Raw genomic sequence first — 18936 nt, 5'->3', positions numbered from 1 at the left:
TTAAGATTTAAGAGGGGAACGTTGCTATATTCAATACAATTCACGAGTCGATTTAAAACCTGTTTAACGCTTTATCATGGTGGTGTCTTGACAGAGCTGTTCAAATTGTGACAAAAACAAACTTCTCCGTCATTGCATTTATGGCAGTCTAAGTTGTCCTTATAGTACAAACTGAACAAAAATATAAAACGCAACACGTAAAGTGTTGGTCCCATGTTTCATGAGGTGAAATAAAAGATCCCTGGATTTCTCCTTGGCCAAGATATTCCATCTACCTGACAGGTGTGGCATATATTAAACAGCATAATTATGACAGGTGCAACTTGTGCTGGGGACAATAAAAGGCCACTAAAATGTGCAGTTTTGTCAACAATGCTACAGATGTCTAAACTATTGAGGGAGTGTGCAATTGGCATGCTGACTCCAGGATTGTCCCAGAGCTGTTGCCAGAGTATTGAATGTTAATTTCTCTACCATAAACTTCCTTTATCGTTTTAGATTGAGCAGTAAGTCCCACCGGCCTCACAACCGCAGAGCACGTGTACGGCGTCGTGTGGCGAGCGGTTTGCTGATGTCAACGTTGTGAACCGAGAGCCCTATGGTGGCAGTGGGGTTATGGTATGGGCAGGCATAAGCCACCAAAAACGAACACAACTGCATTTTATCTATGGCAATTTGAATGCAAGGAGATACCATGTCAAGCTCCTGAGGCCCATTGTCTCAGTCATTCCATGGCCTGCATACTCATACATAACACCCATTGAGCATGTTTGGGATGCTCTGGATCAACATGTATGACAGCGTGTTCCAGTTCCTGCCAATATCCAGCTCACATAGCCATTGAAAAGGAGTGGGACAACGTTCAGCAGCCTGATCAACTCTGCGAAGGAGATGTGGCGCACTGCATGAAGCAAATGGTCACACTAGATGCTGACTGATACTTTTCTGATCCAAACATATTTTTTAAAGCCATCTGTGACTAACAGTCACATAGTGTTCCCAGTCAGAGATAAGGGCCTAACGCATTTATTTCAATCAGTCGCTCTGGATAAGAGCGTCTGCTAAATTACTTAAATGTAAATGTAATTTCCTGTGAATGGCTGTGGGTGTGTGCATTACGCGTCAGGCCCACCCACCTCTGTCCTGCAGTGATGGTGACATTCTCCTGGGGGAGTGGCATGGAGACCACACTGGAGGCTGTGAAGATTTTGGTCTCTGACAGCTAGAAGAGAAAGAGAGCAAGATGAGCAATTGAAATATATATATATATATTTAAAAAAACATAAAAATCAAATAGACAAACTCTCGTATCTGTTAAGCGTGTGACCTATTCCGATAAGGGTAACCAGTGGAGCACAAATACCAATAGAACCTAGGCCTAGATTTCTGTTCATCTTCCCTTGACATTTATACTTACTTTCACACACACCAGCTTGCTGAGCGGGCACTAGGAGAGCCAGCAACTTGTGTAAGGTGCGAGTAGTTAAATTCTTCCACGAGATATTTTATATTAATTTACAGACCATTTTACTTAAGAGTGTATAGACAGACGGACTGTAGAGGTCCGGACCAACAAATTTGCTTTCTGATTGTAGAGAAAAATGAGCGGGTGCGAGCCCATCTGACGCTATCGGGAATTTATCAGCCTCCATATGTGGTCTTAGCAAATTGTCTGACCTGCTGTATAACTATGCTCAATCTGAATTACTGATCGTGATTTTAAATCTAGATTGGTTATTGCTAGTATCGGATGGGCTGAAAGATATTTGTACTGAGCTAAATCTAACTCGGCTAAACACTGAAAAATCCTCTTATTATCCTCAATCCTCATATTATTCTAACAAAATCTCAATTTTACAGACAATTGAATATTTGCCAATGAGATTAGTGACCATTGTCCCATTGCACATATAAGATACTTTTTATGCAGTTCTTTATGTCTGAGCTGGGGTTTAAGTGACTGAGGGATTGTCAGCTAGCATCGACTCAAATCATGCCCATAATTGTTTTATTTCCCTGTTTAACTCTGTTGCAGATAAACATGTCAAAAAAACAACAACTAAGGGTTAAAGATGGATGTAATCCTAGGTTAACACATGAATTGTGATAACATCCTTTTGTTCACCAGACCTAGAATACCTCAAATGCCGACAGTTTTACCGGAGACTGAAACACAGCAGGCTGTTAAACAGTCTTCACTAGCCTGCACCTTACAGACTGCTGTAACCCTGCACCTTACAGACTGCTGTAACCCTGCACCTTACAGACTGCTGCCGTACATATACAGACTTGGAATCACTGGCCCCTTTAATAACAGATCACTAGTCACTTTAATGTTTAACCTCTTAAGTCGACCCCCTACTTTTTCGAACATTCTGTTAAAAATCGCGCAACATTTCAGGGTCCTGCTACTCATGCCAGGAATATAGTATAGGAATATGATTAGTATGTGTGGATAGAACACTGACATTTCTAAAACTGGTTAAATCACGTCTGTGACTATAACAGAACGTGCGTTTCATTGAAAAGCGCAAGAAAATCTGATCACTGAAAAATATATCAATGCACCACTTGCATGTATTGTTGAATGGAAACCAAATTACATGGGGCTTAGATTGCAATCCCTACAGCTTCCACACGATGTCGCCAGTCTTGTCATTTGCCTTGGCTTTGTTTCTTGGTCAAACAAGCGAGAGACAGCCCATTTCTTCCGGTCTCCGACAGGATGTTTTGGATGAAAATATCCAGACAGGATTTCAAGATGTGGAGCTATTGAATACACATCGCCCCGTGATCAATTTGATAGATTATTAACGTTTACTAATACCTAAAGTTGCATTACAAAAGTATTTCGAAGTGTTTTGTGAAAGTTTATCATCGACTTTTTTAATTTAAAAAAATGATGTTACGTTTTAAAACACTGTTTTTTCCTTGATCAGTCTTCATAGATCGATATTTAGGGTATATATGGACCGATCTAAAAAGAAGACCCAATAGTGATGTTTATGGGACATCTAGGAATGCCAACAAAGAAGATCGTCAAAGGTAATGAATGTTTTATATTTTATTTCTGCGTTTTGGGTAGCGCCGGCTACCGCAAAATATATTGTTTAGATGACGGTCTGCTATTCTGGGGGGTGCATGCTATCAGATAATAGCTTCTCATGCTTTCGCCGAAAAGCATTTTAAAAATCTGACTTGTTGGCTGGATTCACAACGAGTGTAGCTATAATTCAGTACCCTGCATGTGTGTTTTAATGAACGCTTGAGTTTTAACGAGTGCCATTAGCATTTAGCGTAGCGCATTTGCATTTCCAGATGTCTAAATGGGACGCATGCGTGCCGGGTCGACGTAAGAGGTTAAATACTGCTTTACTAGTCTCATATGTATATACTGTATTCTATTCTACTGTATTTTAGTCAATGCCACTCCAACATTCCTCAATCTAAAATGTATGTTTCTTAATTCCCTTCCCCATACTACTTTTAGATGTGTGTTGTGAACTGTTACATTCTACTGCACTGTTGGAGCTAGGAACACAAGCATTTCACTACACCCACAATAACATCTGCTAAATATGTGTATGTAACCAATACAATTGTATTTTTCTGAGAGAATTACAGAAACTATTTTGTTAAGGCTAGATTGCCAGTCCTTGATCCCTGGATAAAAGCTAAATTAACACATTTATTGAATTACATATCAGAGTGGTAGTAATCCAGACAACTTCCAGAAAGTGGTCAAATCTTTGAAACAAAACTCACCCCCCATAGCCCTGGCAGGTTCTGAATCTTTTAATGCTTTCAATAACCATTTCACTTCAGCTTGCCACCTGTTTGAAAGGATAATCTCTGAAAATGAATCTCATCTCTCCACTAGAGGGAGTCCTTTAGTTACCTCAGATTGTAGAGAAGATGATGCACCAACACATACTTTATTTTCATGTGAACCCCTTGAGGTCTATGATGTGCTAAGAGCATTGCTAAAAACACAGGGGCTGGTTCACTTGATCCCTTCCTACTGCAGCTCTCTGCCCCACTGATTGCAACCCCTGACCTATATCTTTAATTTGACAAACGTTTCTGGTGTTGTCCCTAAGATCTGGAAAGCGGCACGTCCTCCCCCTACATAGACATACTTTGACTTAACTGCCATTCCATTTCCAAATGATCTCGTTTTCCAATGTTAAGAATCCCTTACTACCTTTCAGCTAAGAACTTTAAATTCACTATTCCTAATGTGCACCAATCTGGTTTTAGACCAGTTTCAGCTGCTATGGTTTAAGATAAGTTCAAATTGTTTGGATCAAAAATCATTGTGCTACGTTATCCAAGCCCTTCAATACCGTTGACCAGCCCATTCTTATTCAAAAGTTTACTAAAATAGGCCTGGATCAGGCATCTTGCAATTGGTTTGAAAATTGTCAGACAGGACTCAATGTGTCATCTCCGATGGCGTTAAGTCTAGTTTCCTGGATATTACAGAAGGTGTAATATTCATCTATGCAGACAACACTTATGTATGCCATTGCCGAAACTGTTGAACAGGCTATGTTAGAGCAGAAAATTGGACCTTGTTACCTTAAAGTCAGCAAAAAAAGAAACGTCCTGTGTCAACTGTGTTTACGTTCAAACTTAAATATTTGTATGAACATAACAAGATTCAACAACTGAGACAAACTGAACAAGTTCCACAGCCATGTGACAAACGGAAGTGGAATAATGTGTCCCTGAACAAAGGGGGATGTGGGGGGGGGGGGGTCAAAATCAAAGTAACAGTATGCATTAAGTACTGCAGTGCATCTCCTCCTCATGGACTGCACCAGATTTTCCAGTCCTGCAAGGCACCTGCAAGTTCCCGGACATTTATGGGGGGGGGAATGGTCCCCTATTGTGCTCAATGGAATTGAGATCCGGTCTCTTCGCCAGACCATGGCAGAACACTGACATTCATGTCTTGCAGGAAATCACGCACAGAACAAGCAGTATGGCTAGTGGCATCGTCATGCTGGAGGGTCATGTCAGGATGAGCCTTCAGGAAGGGTACCACATGAGGGAGGAGGATGTCTTCCCTTTAATGCAGTGTTGAGATTGCCTGCAATGACAAGCTCAGTCCAACGATGCTGTGACACCACCCCAGGCCATGACGGACCCTCCACCTCGAGCCCGCTCCAGAGTATAGACCTCGGAGTAACGCTCATTCCATTGAAAATGCACACGAATCAGATCATCACCCTTGGTGAGATAAAACCACGACTCGTCAGTGAAGAGCCCATTTTGCCAGTCCTGTCTGGTCCAGCGACGGTGGGTTTGTGCCCACAGGCATCGTTGTTGCCGGTGAGGTCTGGTGAGGACCTGCCTTACAACAGGCCTACAAGCCCTCAGTCCAGTCCCATCAGTCTGAGCACTGGAGGGATTGTGTGTTCCTGGTGTAACTCAGGCAGTTGTGGTTGCCATCCTGTACCCGTCCGCAGGTGTTGTTCGGATGTACAGAACCTGTGCAGGTGTCGTTACAAGTGGGCCGCCACTGCGAGGGCGATCAGCTGTCCATCCTGTCTCCCTATCTTAGGCGTCTCAGTACGGACATTGCAATTTATTGCCGTGGCCACATCGGCAGTCCTCATGCCTCCTTGCAGCATGCCTAAGGTACGTTCACGCAGATGAGCAGGGAACCCTGGGCATCTTTGTGTGTTTTTCAGAGTCAGAACGGCGTCTTTGGTGTCCTACGTTTTCAGGACTGTGACCTTAATTTCCTACCGTCTGTAAGTTGTTAATGTCTTAACGACCATTCCACAGGTGCATGTTCATTAATTGTTTATGGTTCATTGAACTGTTTAAAGTCTTTACAATTCATTTCTGTAACGTTATTTGGATTTTTACGAATTATCTTTGAAAGACAGGGTCCTGAAAAAGGGACGTTTCTTTTTTGCCGAGTTTAGAAAGCCCTGGTTGGTTTAACGCAATGGGGATAAGACTGAATACATTATGTTCTCTGGTTCTCGCAAGAACGTTTCAGGTGGACTACATATTTATTAATTGCATGGATCTTCCATTGATTAGGTTCCCACCTACAAGTATCTGGGCATTTGGATTGATAGACTTAATGTTTTAAAAACATACGGATGAGCTAGTCAAAAGGCTAAGATTTAAAAGTGGGCTTTTTTAGAAATATATATTTCTTCTCCCTATATAGCAGGAAGCAGATAGTCAACTTTCCTGCCAGTTATTGATTATGGTGACACCATTTACCAGATTTCAGCAGCCACTACTCATAAACCTCTGGATGTGGTCTACCATAACGCAATTTGTTTATCCCTGGTGACAGTTAATACTCACCACTGCATCCTGTACCAAAAGGGTGGCTGGTCCTCATTAAAGTCCCGTAAATCAATTCATTACTCTTTGATTACGAAGCCATAATACACAAGCTTCCAAATGACTTAACTTTGTTGCTAACGTATAAAATGAGCTACCAAACCCACTCACAGGACTGGTTAACTCGAGGTCCCTCTGGTCTCAACAAATTAAGGTAGATCCTCCTTTAGTTTTAGTGCCCCCACTGTTGGAATAACCTACAAAAGTCCTTGCATCTTGATTCCTTGGTTAAGCCAGTTTAGGACTCTGGTATTTAATGAATTCATTGAGGATTGCAGTTTGAGTGTATACCTGGGCGATATGGCCAGAATATGGTATTTTGACATGTGTTTGATTAATAAATGTTCTAAATTCGCTTATTTCAATTTGTCTTTCTCGATTCAGATGGTTTTATACAGTTCAATTCAACTTCCAACCTAAAATAATTTCCTGCATTTCCATCAATTTCTGCTTTTCCTGCACCCATTTGAGATAATTTCCACGATACGGGCAAAAACACTAGGCCTTATTTTTAACCAAATGTTGCAATTGCAATTTATATCAAAATAAATGTGTTGACTTTTGGAATCACAGAAATTGAAGGATTATTATAATTCTATAGATAGAATATAAATAGTGGACACTTTGAATACAGTGTTTGACATGACAACGAATGAAAATGCCATGGATGAGTTGTGACAGGGTAGGAACCAAAGTGATGTTCAGTGTTTCCTAGGGGATCCTATAATCTTTGGCTACATTAAATCCTTATTCATGCTTCACCTATTCCTCTGATTTAGAAGATACTGTTGCACAAATAACATGCTGAAGTAGGAGTAAACTATTATTTTTAATTTTTTTATGGACATTACACAGTGCATCACATTTAACAAACCAAACATAAAATACCGTTACAGAAGGTAAAGTGAAAACCCTAACCGGTCCGTGCATAAATACTGGTATATAGTAAAATACGGTATACCACCCAGCCCTAATTGAGTGTAGTGTTTTATTGTTGAAATTGTGCCTTTTTTTCATTCTTGTTTTAATTGTAATGTAAATCGTTCTTCCTGTTGTGAAAAATTGTTGGTACTCAGGGCACCATTGGGAATGAGACCCTACTCTCAATTAGGCTACAAGGCACTAAATACTGAAAAAAATGTGGCAAAGTGTTAGGGACAAATTCAATACAACACATTACGGAGTACCACTCTCCATATTTTCAAGCATAGTGGTGGCTGCATCATGTTATGGGTATGCATGTGATCATTAAGGACTGGGGTGTTTTTCCAGGATAAAAAAATAAATGGAATGGCGCTAAGCACATGCAAAATCCTACAGGAAATCCTGGTTCAGTCTGCTTGCCACCAGGCACTGGGGAGATTAATTCACTACTCAGTAGGTCAAGAACCTCAACATAAAGCTACATCTACACTGGAGTTGCTTACCAAGATAGTGAATGTTCCTGAGTGGCTGAGATACAGTTTGGACTTAAATCTATGCCAAGACCTGAACATGGTTGTCTAGCAATGATTAACAACCAATTTGACAAAGCTTGAAGAATTTTAAAAATATATATATTTTTTTTAAATGGGCAAATGTTGCACAATCCTGCTGTGGAAAGCTCTTACGTGTTACCCAGAAAGACTCAGCTGTAATTGCTACCAAAGGAGTTCTACCAAGTACTGACTCAGGGGGATGAATACTTGTGAGATATTTCTATATTTCCTTTTCAGGCTGTAACAAAAAAAAACTGAAATAAGTCAAGGTGTATGAATACTTTGAGGGTGCTATATGCAGAAACGTACAATGTGATTTGTCATTATTTTTACGTTTTTTTTTTACAATAAGAGGAGATCTGTCAAAATACGGAGTACATCAATAAGTCATACCACCAAATCAATGAATAGGCATAGTAAAAATGTACTCACGTCCTCATTCCAGTCCTCAGTACCCCACTCTTCCGTCGCACTCCTCCAGGCACCTATAGGAATGTAGAGGGAAAAAAAAATACTGAGTAATAGGTTTCAAACCAACCAGGCATCAAACCAAAAAAAGGATGGAGGTTCAATCTTACAAGGGGCTGTGTCAAACTTGGGTTGGTAATTTGTTCCCTCTCCTTCTGCAGAGTACTCAATCCCTACAAAAAGCAGAAGTGAAAGGTAAGACATATGATTACAGAGGGGTATACTGGGTACCGGGTTTGAGGCGTTAGCGAGTTGACCAAAGTGAACTGAGTTTAACTCGGGATAACCTGGACCATGAAAATAGCTCACCTTTAAGCAAAGTACATTTCTATGGCAATGAATCCTTCAGAACTAACCTGCTCCAGGGCAGATGAACTTCATTTATTTAGAATGAAGCGTGAGCTGCGAGTTGAGCAAAGAAATCAGATTCCCTCCACTTGTTAAGAATTTGTCATCATCCCCTTCATTTGAGAAAGACAGATTCAAGATTTTATTACCCAAATGTTTTTTTTTTTTAAATAGCGTTAAAATAGTGTACCGGTACACGTATTCGTACCAAACAGTTTGATACGGGGACTTTGGTTCAGCCTGTGAACCCAAATTAACACATAAAAAAGATAAAGGGGGTGCAATTGACACTTGAGACAGTGTCATGGTGCGTTCGTAACCAAGTGGAAATTTACCACATATGACATGAGAAAGATCCACTTGAACAGCCCTCAAACTGGTAATTACTAGTGGAAAACTAGGCTATCATCTACTTCTCCCACATGGTGACCTCTGAAGCCACCTAAGGAAATGGCCTCCAGAAGAGCAGTTTTGACAGTTAAAACACATTAATATTTTGTTGTATTTGTTTACACATAGCTGTACTTTTAGTTTATCGTTGAGGCCAAATGGTTTCTCAACGAGTTCAAATCATATGAATGCATTCAACTTGTATTAACGACTTCACAACAATTTTAAAGCTGAACATTGTGAATTGCCTGTAAATTTTCCCACTGTACCAAAACGTGACCCTAAAACCGCATTGCATACAGAACCGTTACACCCCTATTAAAATACCTATCGCATTACACATTTAGTAATAATAGAACACACTTGAAACTCCACAGTAAAACATGACTTAAATGATTTTATCGATAGGAGTGGGGAAAAGGTGCTTCTGCATTGATAAGTACACCAAAGACTATGAACGAAGTCATAAAATAAAGATGACACTTCTAAAAGCCAATTTCACACCATAGCCAGAATGGTCTCAATTATGCACGCCCATTACAAGCCTGCTATAGTTAGCAGTCTGAGCTGGAATGTTAAGCTAACTTCCACCTAACCCTTGGGTAGGCCAGCTGGGTTTTCCACCATCTTGCCTACACTCATCTTTCTGATTATTTTAAGTCTACAGGAAGTGTAAAGGTTTTGTGTTTTTGGACGAGGCACTAGCTTGGTTTCTTAATGGTTCCTTCCTTTGGCTCTAGATAAACTAGATGGGACTTTCCATCATCTTGCAGAGATATATGAAGGGTCTAGGCTGGGTGGTTTTGGACTGGGGCTGAGCAGTAGCTGGGCTCCTTACTGGGTCCTTCCTCTGGCTCCAGGTTTCCCGTGTTGTTCCAGGTGCTTCCCCCGCTGTAGCTCTCCTCTGTCTGGGTCGGCTCAGCGTAGTCCGCCGGGTTGAACGTTCTACAAAAGAGAAGAAGCCGTGGTTTTGAGCACAATCCCTTCCTATGAGTCTACCAACTGGAATATTTGACTGGGGTGAGATATACTGTAAAGGAGGAAGTAAGTAAGCAGCGAGATAGAGGAAGTGATTGAGGTGATCTGATGTGTAGCAGTTAGACAACATTCATCTGAGAAATTTCAGGATGACAGATTCAAAAATACTGGAGGACAACCAAGGAATGGGAAAATAATCCAGGCAGTGCCTTATTTTTCCTCAACTTTCTCTGGCACTGTGCGGTGGCAAAAAACATAACGTCTTTCAACGCATCATTTCACAGCAACGCTTCAGAGACAATTATAGAAAAGCACGCATCCTTAAAATAACTATTCTCTTGCTTCTTTCAGGCTCAGGCACACAAGTTGTACAGTGCAGTACAACTTAGTGCAGTACAGCAAACGGACTTCAGTCATTTTCAGGATCTGACTGGAATTCAGACTATTCATGTTTGACTAGCTCCCAGTGAGAACCAACGATAACAGGGGTGCTGTAGATTGGCAGGGAGGGACTTTTGATTGAACCACTGGTCACGCCCATTTAACAGAATTGAATTACTGTATCCCTGTCAGAAATATTAGAATAAGCTACTACTGTAGATTGTATTTTAGTTTAGCATGTTTAAATTCCCCAGTGTAGAGATGTACAGATTAAATTCTGATACTGCTACAGTGCTATTTGGGTTATTAATTGGATTCGTCCTGCCCTTCTTGATTTATTGCAGCCTCCCTACACATTGATATTTGACTGCATTGTTAAGATAAGCATTTCAATGCACCGCTATAACACCTGCCAAACTGTGTAAGCGACCAATAAACATTCATGTGATTTCTTATGGGGCTTGGGTGAACAGGTTTACCCTCGATGTTCAATAGACAGCTGTCATTTAACCCCATATCGTGTTACCAGGGTGCACGACATTGGTTTCATCTGCCCTGACACCCTGTGTCTAGCTCCATCCTTCCCTCTCTCGTGGCATTTGGCAGAATGATCCCCCCAACAGATAGCAAGATTGACACACTGACACACCAGTGGCGGTGCACTCACCTCTCATCTCCTGAAAAATCATATCTGGGCCCCTTATCAATCTGGCTTTAGAGGAAAAACAACAGCAACGATTACAAGCAGCACAACGGGGACAGATGGGGATGCAGTGTGTGGTTTTAGACTTCATTATTTTACAGAGGAATGTAGGGAAATCACATGCATGGACAAGTCACTACACTCACACTTCTGCAACACACATCTGTCAACACTGCATTGTTGGGGCAGTGTCACTTTCTATAGGTGTAGTTGGTAGACTAAAAAAGGGGAAAACATGGCTGCCAAACAAACACTCAAACTGAAGACTGTGTTCCATAAGTAACAATAATTGCATTATGATCAGGAGGGGAAGCACAGTTAAAACCAACAGAACACACTCATGCAAACAGGCGCCCAAAGGCCACAAGAGCAGCAGCGGAAGCAACACATCCTAAGAGGGACATGTTGGGGACAACGCAACACAAACTGCCTGGCTGTCAGTCTATGTAAGCCTATGGGCGCTGGCTCACTCACTCTCCAGGTTAGTCACCATAAGAACAAGCCAAACTTGCGCACACATACACGCCGGCTGACTGGAGCCGTTCTGCCACAGCCAACGCATTGGCCCTCTCCTCTAACGTATCCCTATTAACACTGTAGAATAACATTAAAAGATCATTTCAACTTGTTAAAATTAAAGCACTGATGCAGTTGAAGTAGCCATTTAAACACAATTTTCACATTTTATGATCAGTTAATCTTATGTTCCACAAACCAGGTGATTCAGACATAAAAATCACCATTAATTATGTCAAAAGGGATGAAATGAACATGCAGGTTCATCTTTGAGGAAGCGTTTTAACCTGCTGCACCCCTGGGAAAGAGCCCACACTAGCAGCGCCCACTCACCTAAACCCCACAAAGCCTGGTCTTTGACAACCCTAGAAATAGTAGACTCATCTCACTGGAGCTTAAATGCTAGCCCTGACACCTAGGAGGAATTATATAGCCAACTAAGTGTTAATTATAATTAAATACAAAGTGACATACAAGATAGAAATATGTCTAATGTAGAATGAATTTGACACTACTCATTATCAAAGCCGGTATAAAGGACCGCTTACAATCTCGTCACTGTGAGCCTCGTCAAAACAATCAAAAATATATTGTATGTAAACATCTAGGGTGCTCAATGACCAGGATTGGGTAAGAGGCAATGCATACACAGACAGACAATACAAACACACAAACCGGTGCTCCATTCAACCCAAAAAGGAAAGACAAGGAACAAGAACACCATGTCAGAGACACCGAGAGCAGAACTCTATGTGCAACAGTCTCAATGCCCACCCGTTGAGTTACATGTATGGTGTGGGGTCTACCAATATCGGATTTGAATGCAAATCCCATATTCACAGACAAGTGTACAGAGGTGGTCATATTGAGTTACATAAGGGTTTATGTACAGCCCATTTCAACTTGATTTGGCCGATGTATATTCTTAAAAATGGGCCAGGTCCTGCTCTCTGGTGACCATGGCAAAAGGGAACAGACATTTTTCTCTGTGAGCAGCACAGGTGTTCACTTACCCCATGCCCTGCGCAGAAAACCGTCCCCCTCGCCTGCCTCGCTCCCGTTCTCCCCCTAGAAGAGGGACAGACAAGTTACACCACTGACCCAAAAATACTACAGAAAATAGAATGCATTGTCCCTTGAGGAACATTTGCAGTCTTGAATGCACATTAAATTGGTATTGAGCACGCTACAGAGAACGCATGGCTCTATAATGCAACCATTTAGCCGCATTTTGCGACCCTTTGACTTGGCGGAGTGTAAAACATTTAATTGGTCTAATTGGTGCAAGCTTCACATTGAGTGCGTATAGGACTCAAGTTTACTGTTAGATTGGTAATACATGGCTATTAGCAGTAGGTATTATATTTAGAGTTAGCAATCTAACACGTGTTTTGAGTTTCTACTTCCTCAGATAGTTGAATTAGCCTATGTGATATTAGTACACAGATGTATGCAAAGCCAACAAGAAAAAAGTGACCATCTTAGAGCTTTATTATGACAGTAACCACCTAATTGTCAAGCCAACATTTATGACAATTACTAGAATAGGGTGCACATCAAAATATCTTGAATCATGCATTCCTGACAAAATCATGGACTGGTGGCACCAACTGAAAAGGTTAGTAGCACCAGAGTAAAAGGTTCATCCGGAGCACTGGAATGCTATGACATCTTGACACACTGGGAGGGGGCATTAGCCTTAAATTGTGTTGGGAACTTGTATCAGGAGTCCAACCAACAGCTCTTGCCAATGATCGAGGGACTTACCTCTTCCTCTGCCCCTCCCCCTGTGGCCTCGCTCTGTGCCCCTGCCTGCTATCCCGGCAGCCTTTCCTCCATCCAGACCATTCTCCTGTACACGGACTGAGAGGAGATGGCGAACGCATTAGAGGTCGGGAGGAAAAACTGACGTGTGTGGAGTCAGAAATTACGTTTGAAGTTAGACATGTCTGTTCAGTCGCTACAATGGCAATTTTTCTTCCAGAAATCGAAGGAGAGAATGTTGGTAGCACACACTGTTCCCTCCATAACAAGGGCAGGAGCTACAAAGAGCCTATTTGTATAACAGTGTCACGTCCCACGACCCTAAAGCAAAAGGCATGTGCTTCCAACTCACACTCTCGCCCCCTACTAGCCCCTCTACCCCTGCGTGGGGCTCCACCTCGACGACGTGCCACGTCCCTCTCTGCTCCTCTCTCCCTGTTCTCCTTTCCTTCCTCTCCGGTCTCAGCATGGCCAGGCTCCTTCTGACCAGACACTCCTTTCTTCTTCCCCACCATCTCCCAAGAGTCCTGGGGAGAGAGGTGAGGTGACAGGGTTCAGTTTGATTATGTTAGGGGAGAATCTTAACTTCCGCTTTGTCTCCCACTGACATGAATGCATACCAAAGTGAAAATTCCACTTTAAGTGGAAGTTAGGATTCTCCCTGTAATGAGCTGGATGGGTAACTTGGTTTACTCCCTCCCTTTGCCAACAACTAAGACCGGACAAAGGCCAAACTCACAGTATCTGGGCTACCTTCCAGCAACACGTTGATGGCTCTGTTGACATCCCCGTTGCAGTCATGCAATGCAATCATAGACTCATCCTGGTCCTTGCCTGTGATGTCAATCAGCTGGACAGGGAAATGGATAAGAAACTTTGATGAGTATATTGCAACGTAGACCTTTACCCTCATACGTGTTGAAAACGGCATATTTGGGCACTAATAAGCACTTGAAATTGGAACACAGTGGCTGTAAAGTAACATGATATAAAATGTCAGCTCAGTCTCTGCGCTTTATAGCACTGTATGGGTTTTGACTGACCCTTTTTAACACCTCCCACACAAAAAAACAAGAAGTTGCAAACATCCCTCCCACTAAAATGGACAACTATTGTACATTTGGCTGCCTGAGTAGCACAGCGGTCCAAGGCACAGTAGTGCTTGAGGCGTCACTACAGAGTCAGGTCTCCCCCCATGAGGCGATGTACAATTGGCCCAGCATCGTCCGGGTTAGGGGAGGGTTTGGCCGGCCGGCATGTTCTTGTCCCATCGCACTCCAGCGACTCCTTGTGGTGGGCTGGGTGCATGCAAGCTGACACGTCACCAGTTGTATTGTGTTTCCTCCGACACATTGGTGCGGCTGGCTTCTGGGTTAAGCGAACCTAGTGTAACAAAGCAGTGCGGTTGGGCAGGGTCGTGTTTCGGAGAATGAATGGCTCTCGACCTTCACCTCTCCTGAATCCGTACGGGAGCTGCAGCGATGGCACAAGACTAATTACCAATAGGAAATCACAAAATTGGGGGTACATTTGAGACTACTACGTATTTTGAAAGATGAGATGTTGAGGATTATAATAAATACAACTGATGTCATACAAGCAAGTCAAAACACCTGTGAAAGCCTAAAACCCAAAGACTATTGTATAACTTAGTAAGTCATGCTGGCAACAACCCTTCAAATGATGCCCACCTGAACCAGATAGATGTTTTTTTTTTTTAAATGGGCCATTTTTGGATTGTGTAAATAGTAAGTGTTGGCTGGGATGTAGGGTTGTCCCCAAACAAAACTACAAGTGCATCCTCTAGTTTCAATGGCACAGCTAGGAGAGCTAAACATTTTATATTTAGTCATAAGCATTTTGTAATTACTTAGGAGAGGTGTATGGCCTTTGAGACAGCAGTTAGTCCTCATTCAAACCATTGTAATTGTATTCGTCTTACGTTGCACTGAACCCACATTCTCCAGGAATAACCGTATGTTTCTGAAAGTATCCAGAGTATATTACGATGTTATTAACAAATTAAATATAAAATAATATTTGGAATAAGTCTTGTCAGGCGAACCTGTTGTGTCCAACTTGTCTAATACATTTCCCATAATCTCCAAACTGTTTTAATTTTTACCATGCTTATGTATTCAGACCACTACTTCTCCCACATTTTGCTAGGTTACAGAATTATTCTAAAATGGATTTAATCGTCGTCGTCCCCTTCAATCTACACACAATACCACAAAGCAGAAACAGGTTCACGAATATTTGCTAATTTATATAAATAATAAAATAACATTTACATAAGCATTCAGACCCTTTACCCTGTACTTCGTTGAAGCACCTTTGGCAGCGATTACAGCCTAGAGTCTTCTTGGGTATGACGCTACAAGCTTGGCACACCTGTATTTCGTGAGTTTCTCCCATTCTTCTCTACAGAGCCGCTCAAGCTCTGTCAGGTTGGATGAGAAGGGTTGCTGCACAGCTGCTTTCAGGTCTCTCCAGAGATGTTTGATCGGGTTCTGGCCGGGCCACTCAAGGACATTGGGACTTGTCCCGAAGCCACTCCTGCGTTGTCTCATCTGTGTGCTTAGGGTCTTTGTCCTGTTAAAAGGTGAACCACCGCCCCAGTCTGAGCGCTCTGGATTAGGTTTTCATCAAGGATCTCTGTACTTTGCGTTGTTCATCCTTCCCTTCTAGTACCTGCCACTGTAAAACATCCCCACAGCATGATGCTGCTGCCACCATGCTTCACTGCAAGGATGGTGCCAGGTTTACGCCAGACATGACACGTGGCATTCAGGCCAAAGAGTTCAATATTGGTTTCATCAGACCAGAGAATCTTGTTTCTCATGGTCTGAGAGTCCTTTAGCTGACTTTTGGCAAACTCCACGCGGGGTGTCATGTGCCTTTTACTGAGGAGTGGCTTCCGACTGGCCACTCTACCACAAAGGCCTAAATGGTGGAGTGCTGCAGAAATGGGAGAACATTTCAGAAGGACCACCATCTCCACAGAGAAACTCTGGAGTTGTCAGTGACCATCGGGTTCTTGGTCACATCCCTGACCAAGGCCATTCGCCACAGATTGGTCAGTTTGGCTGGGCGGCCAGCTCTAGGAAGAGTCTTGGTGGTTCCAAACTTCTTCCATTTAAGAATGATGGAGGCCACTGTGTTCTTGAAGTCCAACGCTACAAAAATTATTTGGTACCTTTGCCCAGATCTGTGACTGGACACAATCCTGTCTCGGAGCTCAACGGACAATTCCTTCGACCTCATTGCTTGGTTTGTGCGCTGACATGCACTGTCACTGTGGAGCCTTTCCAAATCATGTCCAAGCAATTGAATTGACCACAGGTGGACTCCAATCAAGTTGTAGAAACAAGGATGATCAATGGAAACAGGATGCACCAAAGCTAAATTTCGAGTATCATAGCTAAGGGTCTGAATACTTATGTAAATACGTTTTTTTTAAAAACGTTTTTCACTTTATCAATATGGGGTATTGTGTGTAGACTGAAGACATTCTGTATTTAATTAATTTTAGAATAAGCCTGTAACATCAAATGGGAAAGGTCAAGTGGTCAGAATACTTCCAGAATGGAATGTAATGCTTTTCATATTTATTCAGTGAGAAACGTTTCAATTTAGCCCTATCCAATTCCCACAAGTGTAAAGGGTTATGGAATATTTTTGACAATTCTACTTTAAGCTCTAGCTACCAGACCAGAGAAAAGGTGTCAAGAGAGGCTAAGACACTTCTAGATCTCTATGAATTTACACTAATGTAACGGTTCTCCCTTCAGGCAGCAAAAAGTGTCTTAAAGGGCACTGGGATGCCATGTTCACTCTCACCTGCTTAACTTTTTCTTCAAAATCAGCATCATTGTGGTCCGAAATCATCTGCGCGAGTCGGATCTGCTCAGCAGTGGCCTGTGTAGAGAAGGGTGGAACAACTTCTGAGTGACCACAAATAGCCTTAAAAAAGTGGCTCATGTAGTCTCAAATGTTTTTTTAATTTTTATTTTATTTAACTAGGCAAGTCAGTTAAGAACAAATTATTATTTACAATGACAGCCTACCAGGGAACAGCAGGTTAACTGCCTTGTTCAGGGGCAGAACACAGATTTTGACCTTGTCAGCACGGAGACTCGATCAAGCAACAAGTACTTTTTTAAACACTTGTTTTCCTAATGACATTCAAATCAGCAATGAAAAAAAGGGCAAGTATACATTTGTTCCACCTGAGCGAGTCTGACCATAAGTCAGAGACCACGATGATGACATACCAAATGGGGTTAATGGATCGCGGTAGAAGAGCAGGAATAAGCTGTCTTCCAATGGTGCGACTGCTGTCGGCATGCAAAGATTATTCAACTTGAAAAAACGCTTGGAGTTAAGTAAGGATGACAGCAGTGTAGTCCACGGTGATACGGAAATCACTTATTGATATCTACATAGTGCATTGATGTGAATCCCACTGCTGCACTCTCCTTCAGCTATTTGCACCTTACGGATTGTGGTCGTTGTGGATGGCTGTTTACAAATCTAATTGTGTATTTCAACCCAATAATGGAGTTTAAGCTGCCTATCAGTCATTGTTTTTGAAACCAGTGGACAGCCAGTGAAAAATGCACTCTTGCAACAGCTGCATAGTGAGAATCTGAGCCTATGGAATTAAAGTGAGGCTTTTATTGTTGAATCTAATTTATGGTGATGTGAAAAATCCTTAGACCTAACGGACACATGCTCAAACTTTCACACTATTGATAGACAAAGGGACAATCTGTAGTTAACACATCAATTTTTGGACTTAAAACACACTACCATTCTAAAGTAGACACTGCATTTATGGTAAAGGCTGAATGTTGATTCAATCAGAATTGGCAATCTAACGATTCAGCGTCATAAAATTCCACAGGTAGGTGATTCAGACAACATAAAATTGTCCAGAACTCAAGTGCCTTCCACTTAGCGCCGGCTGTCGGCTGAACAGCTGACTACTCATTTGCAGCCGGCTACTTTTTTCACTTAAATTAACTAGGCGATTATTTTCAATGCACCAATCAGAAAAGTCTGCAGAGCCCTCTCCTGCTAGAATGAACGATATGCATCTTCTAGTGATCTACTGATATGACAGGTGCCACCCTGTCAGTCACAAAGACAGCGATGACAGGGAAGCCATGCTGGTTTGACAGTCTGCAGTCTGTCCTACCTCCCGGTACCCGTGGCTGGTTGTAGTCTAATTTCTTTACACAGAGGTGGGGGAGAGCATGATGCTTCATCTGCAAGTAAAATGTCAAGGCTTTACAGTGCAACAATTGTACTTACATATGTACCTAAAAATAGATGTGCGAGCTGAAATTATGACCAAGTATGTGCGAGTTATGATTTGTAGCTACATTACATGACCAAAGGTATGTGGACACCTGCTCATTCCAAAATCATGGGCATTAATATGGAGTTGGTCCCCCCTATGCTGCTATAACAGCCTGTACTCTTCTGGGAAGGCGTTCCAATAAATGTTGGATCATTGCTGCGGGGACT

General features: G+C 42.1%; 1 protein-coding gene across 1 annotated transcript in view; it reads right to left on the bottom strand.

The window, feature by feature from the left end:
• Window positions 1–18936, bottom strand: part of ubap2l (ubiquitin associated protein 2-like) — a 50533-nt gene that overhangs the window by 18821 nt on the left and 12776 nt on the right. Inside the window, 9 exon segments of the mRNA XM_046362551.1 lie at window positions 1137–1222; window positions 8286–8338; window positions 8432–8494; window positions 9898–10004; window positions 12651–12705; window positions 13405–13500; window positions 13754–13928; window positions 14141–14251; window positions 17245–17322. Of these exon segments, the coding sequence (XP_046218507.1) occupies window positions 1137–1222; window positions 8286–8338; window positions 8432–8494; window positions 9898–10004; window positions 12651–12705; window positions 13405–13500; window positions 13754–13928; window positions 14141–14251; window positions 17245–17322 (824 nt within the window).

Source organism: Oncorhynchus gorbuscha, linkage group LG09, assembly GCF_021184085.1.
Source record: "Oncorhynchus gorbuscha isolate QuinsamMale2020 ecotype Even-year linkage group LG09, OgorEven_v1.0, whole genome shotgun sequence".
Classification (NCBI taxonomy): Eukaryota; Metazoa; Chordata; class Actinopteri; order Salmoniformes; family Salmonidae; genus Oncorhynchus; species Oncorhynchus gorbuscha.
The sequence above is the reverse complement of the archived record's forward strand: the minus strand, read 5'-3'. Positions and strand labels throughout refer to the sequence as shown.